The 4,478-nt window shown below is 39.1% G+C and overlaps 1 protein-coding gene across 1 annotated transcript in view; it reads right to left on the reverse strand.

Moving 5' to 3' along the window:
- LOC135204106 (uncharacterized) overlaps positions 1 to 4,135 on the reverse strand; it is a 7,281-nt gene extending 3,146 nt beyond the window's left edge. The window contains exons 1-2 of the mRNA XM_064234113.1: positions 4,003 to 4,135; positions 1,385 to 1,621 (exon numbers count right to left, since the gene is read on the reverse strand). Of these exons, the coding sequence (XP_064090183.1) occupies positions 1,385 to 1,602 (218 nt within the window). The 5' untranslated portion in view covers positions 1,603 to 1,621; positions 4,003 to 4,135. The remainder of the gene's footprint in view (positions 1 to 1,384; positions 1,622 to 4,002) is intronic.
- Positions 4,136 to 4,478: the final 343 nt, after the last annotated feature.

The raw sequence follows: 4,478 nt of genomic DNA on the forward strand, positions 1-4,478 counted from the left end.
ATATGATAAAAGCCATAAACACATGGGCAGTACCAGCAATCAGATACAGCGCAGTAGTGGTGGAATGGACGAAGGCAGAACTCCGCAGCATAGACCAGAAAACTATTAAACGTGACAATACACAAAACACTACACCCAAGAGCAAGTACTGACTGACTATAAATAACACGAAAGGACGGAGGAAGAGGGCCACTAAGCACAGAGGACTGCATCAACATTGAGAACAGAGCACTGGGGCAATATCTGAAAACCAGTGAAGACGAATGGCTCAAGAGTGCTTGGGAAGAAGGACTGATAAAAGTAGACGAAGACTCAGAAATATACAGACACAGGAGAATGAAACAGAACAGAAGAATGGCACTACAAACCAATGCACGGATAATACATGAGACAGACTAAAGAGCTCAAGAAGGAAACAGGCGGAATGAAAACAGCAGCACAAGAACCAGATATGTTCAAAGAACATATCTGAAATAAAATCTCATCCATATGCAGGATGTGCAGTATGAAAAACGAGACCATGAACCACACAGCAAGCGAATGTCCGGCACTTGTACAGAACCAGTAAAAAAAAAAAGGCATGATTCAGTGGCAAAAGCCCTCCATCGGAGCCTGTGTAAGAAACACCAGCTACCTTGCAGTAATAAGTGGTATGAGCGCCAACCTGGAGTGATAGAAAACGATCAGGCAAAGATCCTCTGGGACTATGGTATCAGAACAGATAGGGTGATACTTGCAAATAGACCAGACGTGACGTTGATTGACAAAATCAAGAAGAAAGTATTACTCATTGATGTTGCAGTACCATGGGACACCAGAGTTGAAGAGAAAGAAAGGGAAAACATGGATAAGTATCAATACCTGAAAATAGAAATAAGAATGATATGGGATATACCAATGGAAATTGTATCCATAATTATAGGAACACTAGGCATGACCCCAAGATCCCTGAAAAGGAATCTGGAGAAACTAGAGGCTGAAATAACTCCAGGATTCTTGCGAAGTGTGCTCTCCTAGAAACGGCGCACATAGTAAGAAAAGTGATGGACTCCTGAGGAGACAGGATGCAGCAACCCGGAACCCCACACTATAAATACTACCCAGTGGAATTGGAGGACTGTGATAGAAAAAAAAGGATGATAATAATAATCAAAAGAAAAGTAATAATCACACGAGTCAATAAAATGGGAGAGTAAATCCACTGTAGTATGCCTGTTTAATTTTGTTCTTAAAAATATATACAGCAGAAAGCTTTCGATGATCTGCAGCTTTCTGCTGTATATATTTTAAATAGCAAAATCAAACAGGTATATTACTGTGGATTTACTTTCCCATAATAATAATAATAATAATAATAATAATAATAATAATAATGAACCCTTACCTCTGAGCTATCCGAAAGGCTCTCTTAAATAGAGGGAATTCCAGGGGCCTGGACGTTGTCAACGTCACAACTGTCATGCCAATACGAGTGCCAAAGTCATTAGCATATTGGCACAGCTTCGTGTCTTCGTTCGCTTTCCATAGCCACCTCAGTTCTTCTTCTCCTCCTTCTTCTTCCTCGACTGATGCTGGATTCGGCTTCCGTTCCTCGCCGGTCATGTCGGTCGGTCTGCTTTACCTGTAGGTGGTGGTTGGTGTGAGTCAAGAAGTAATTGGGGAATGGTGTGAGTCATGGAGCGGTAGGTGGTTGGTGTGAGTGAGTCATGTAGTGGTTGGTGTGAGTCAAAGTGATTGGTGGCTGGTGTGTCATGTAGCAGTTGGTGGTTGTGAGTCAAGTAGCGGTTGGTGTGAGTCAAGAAGTGATTGGTGGCTGGTGTGAGTCATGTATCGTTGGTGTGAGTCAAAAAGTGATTGGTGGTTGGTGAGTCCAATAGTGGTTGGTGTGAGTCAAATAATGGCTGGTGTGAGTCAAGTAGTATTTGGTGTGAGTTAAACAGTGGTAGGTGTCAGGTGGGATATTTGATTTAGAAGAATTGGTGCTTGGAATGCTCGACTGGTTTTTGTTGTTCTCTCTCTCTCTCTCTCTCTCTCTCTCTCTCTCTCTCTCTCTCTCTCCTGTAAGTATGAGTGGTTGGTGCCAGTGAATGTTTGTGTTGAAGAATTAGTAGCTGGAATGTTCATTTCTCTCTCTCTCTCTCTCTCTCTCTCTCTCTCTCTCTCTCTCTCTCTCTCTCTCTTCGTTTTTATCGATTTTCCGCTTTTCCTGTTCATGGAAATAAAAAACTTGGCGATGCGGTGAAATTTATTCCGTCCCGTTTCACATTCACGTCAGTGCATCATCTGGTATCTGTACAATAAATAAATAAATAAAATAAGAATTTGAAAGTTTTCTAAAAAGAAAATCACATTTGCGTAAATTAAAATGAAAAGATACATAAATACATCAACAAAAGTGGAGTCGAACTATACAGAATTACACCGTAAATAAAAGTGTACAACTTAATTAAAGAATTGTGATAAAAATATAGATTAAAAAGTCACACAGTTAAGAAATATTTGAGGAGCACTGGTGTCGACTTACCATCACAAAAAAATAGATAAAAACTAAAATTCTGTACTTAAAAACAATAGGTTAAGAATTGTACAACTGGGTGGAGGTGGACTGGATGCTCAAAAAATAGGCTAAGAAATGTACAACTGGGTGGACAATCTGCAGTTAATTTAGGTAAGAGATTTGTCGCAGAATAATAAAATCATCGTACTTATTATAAGTTTTACATATTTTTTGTACTAAGGTCACGCATACTGGACTGTTGAGGGTTAGATGGTGAACCTCCAGTACGAAAGCTATCTATGTCCCTGTGGCAGTCTACTATACATGTCAGTCCGTCCACAATTGGCTCTCTGTTTGGTTTCAAAGATCGTTTATGTCCTCTCATGTCCTGTGTTATAGCATAGAAATATTCCCGTCCCAGCTATAGTCCAAGACACGTGAACATTGTAAAATGCGTAAAAGTTCCGTTAAGTGTGATGATTTTATTTTCTGGGCCTAAACTACAACCCAGTCCACCTCCACCCGTCCAATATTTGTAACTTATTGTATTTTTTTATGTGATTAATTTAAATTTTTGGTCCTCTAGTACGATGAGAGGTCGACACCAAATATTTCTTATCTCTGAAATTTCTGAGTTTTTTTTATCGGAATTTATTTAGTCAACTTGTACGCCTTTATTTCCGGTGTAATTTTCTGTCAATTTTGCGTCAATTTTTTATCTACTTTTTTATAAATACTATATATTTTTTCATTTTGATTTATGCAAAAGGTACTTTTAGACAACTTGCATATTTATTTTTTTCATTATTAAATGTACAGATCCTTGGTGATATATTCATGTAAATGTGAAACGTGTTGAAATAAATTTTAAGGCATTGCAATGTTTGTTGCTGCTGCTGTTCCTTGTATACCTTGCATAGTTATATAATATATTATATATACATATATATATATATATATATATTATAGAAGTATTTAGGGAGATAGAGAGAGAGAGAGAGAGAGAGAGAGAGAGCATACTTTCAAAACTACACATCACTTACGTGGCTTTGCCTGGATAAACTTAGGAATTTCTGAAAATGAGCTTCAGTAAATTACTGTCATGTTGTGGGTCTCTCTCTCTCTCTCTCTCTCTCTCTCTCTCTCTCTCTCTCTCTCTCTCTCTCTCTCTCTCTCGAACAATGTCATAACGTCATTGGTGGCATTTTTATTCAGCACTTCAATGCGCTATCAATCTCTCTCTCTCTCTCTCTCTCTCTGTCCTGAACAATATCATAACAACTTTGGTGCTTTTTATCCAGCACTTAAATGCGCTATCAACTTATCTCCAACAAGCAAGCCCACTTGATGCTGAACATAGGAACATAAGATAAGATAAAAACGGCGTTTCTCTTGACGACCGACTTATCATTAATACAAATTTTGTACTTTTCACGATTCGAATTCTCACGCGTTAGATACAGTTTTAAAATAAGCACTTGATTGAACGTAAACTTGACTCTCACCTTTATATCAGTATAATCTGAGTTGTAAGCGACGGACGTTGGGAAAAGCGAGACACTTGAGTAAGTGCAGCACAGACATGCACAAGCGCTCAGGGGAACCGCCTCTCGCCTTGAAGCTCAGAACAATAGTAGAGTTACAAGGGAAACAGCAACCGCTTGAATGCGCGCGAGTTGCCAGTTTCCCTGTTAAATTGTCTAATATTGCATAAGAGTGGCCCATAAGGAAAAACCCTACGCCGAAATCCTTCATAATTAATACTTAATACACTGTGAAATTCCTCGCAGAAAATAGCGAAAGGAAGCAAAGCATCTTAGTCGCTAAAGTTTGCGTGATCATGCAAGCTGGCTCTTAATTCATGCAAGGTCATACCTTGTCGCTTGCTGACTGCCTTTTGTTACTTAGGTTCGATTGTCGTTGCTCGGAACATTCGCTCGAAACTTCGTTGTTTGTCACCATGACTCTTCTATGACAGACA

Source organism: Macrobrachium nipponense, chromosome 44 (assembly GCF_015104395.2).
Source record: "Macrobrachium nipponense isolate FS-2020 chromosome 44, ASM1510439v2, whole genome shotgun sequence".
In the NCBI taxonomy this organism is placed as follows: Eukaryota; Metazoa; Arthropoda; class Malacostraca; order Decapoda; family Palaemonidae; genus Macrobrachium; species Macrobrachium nipponense.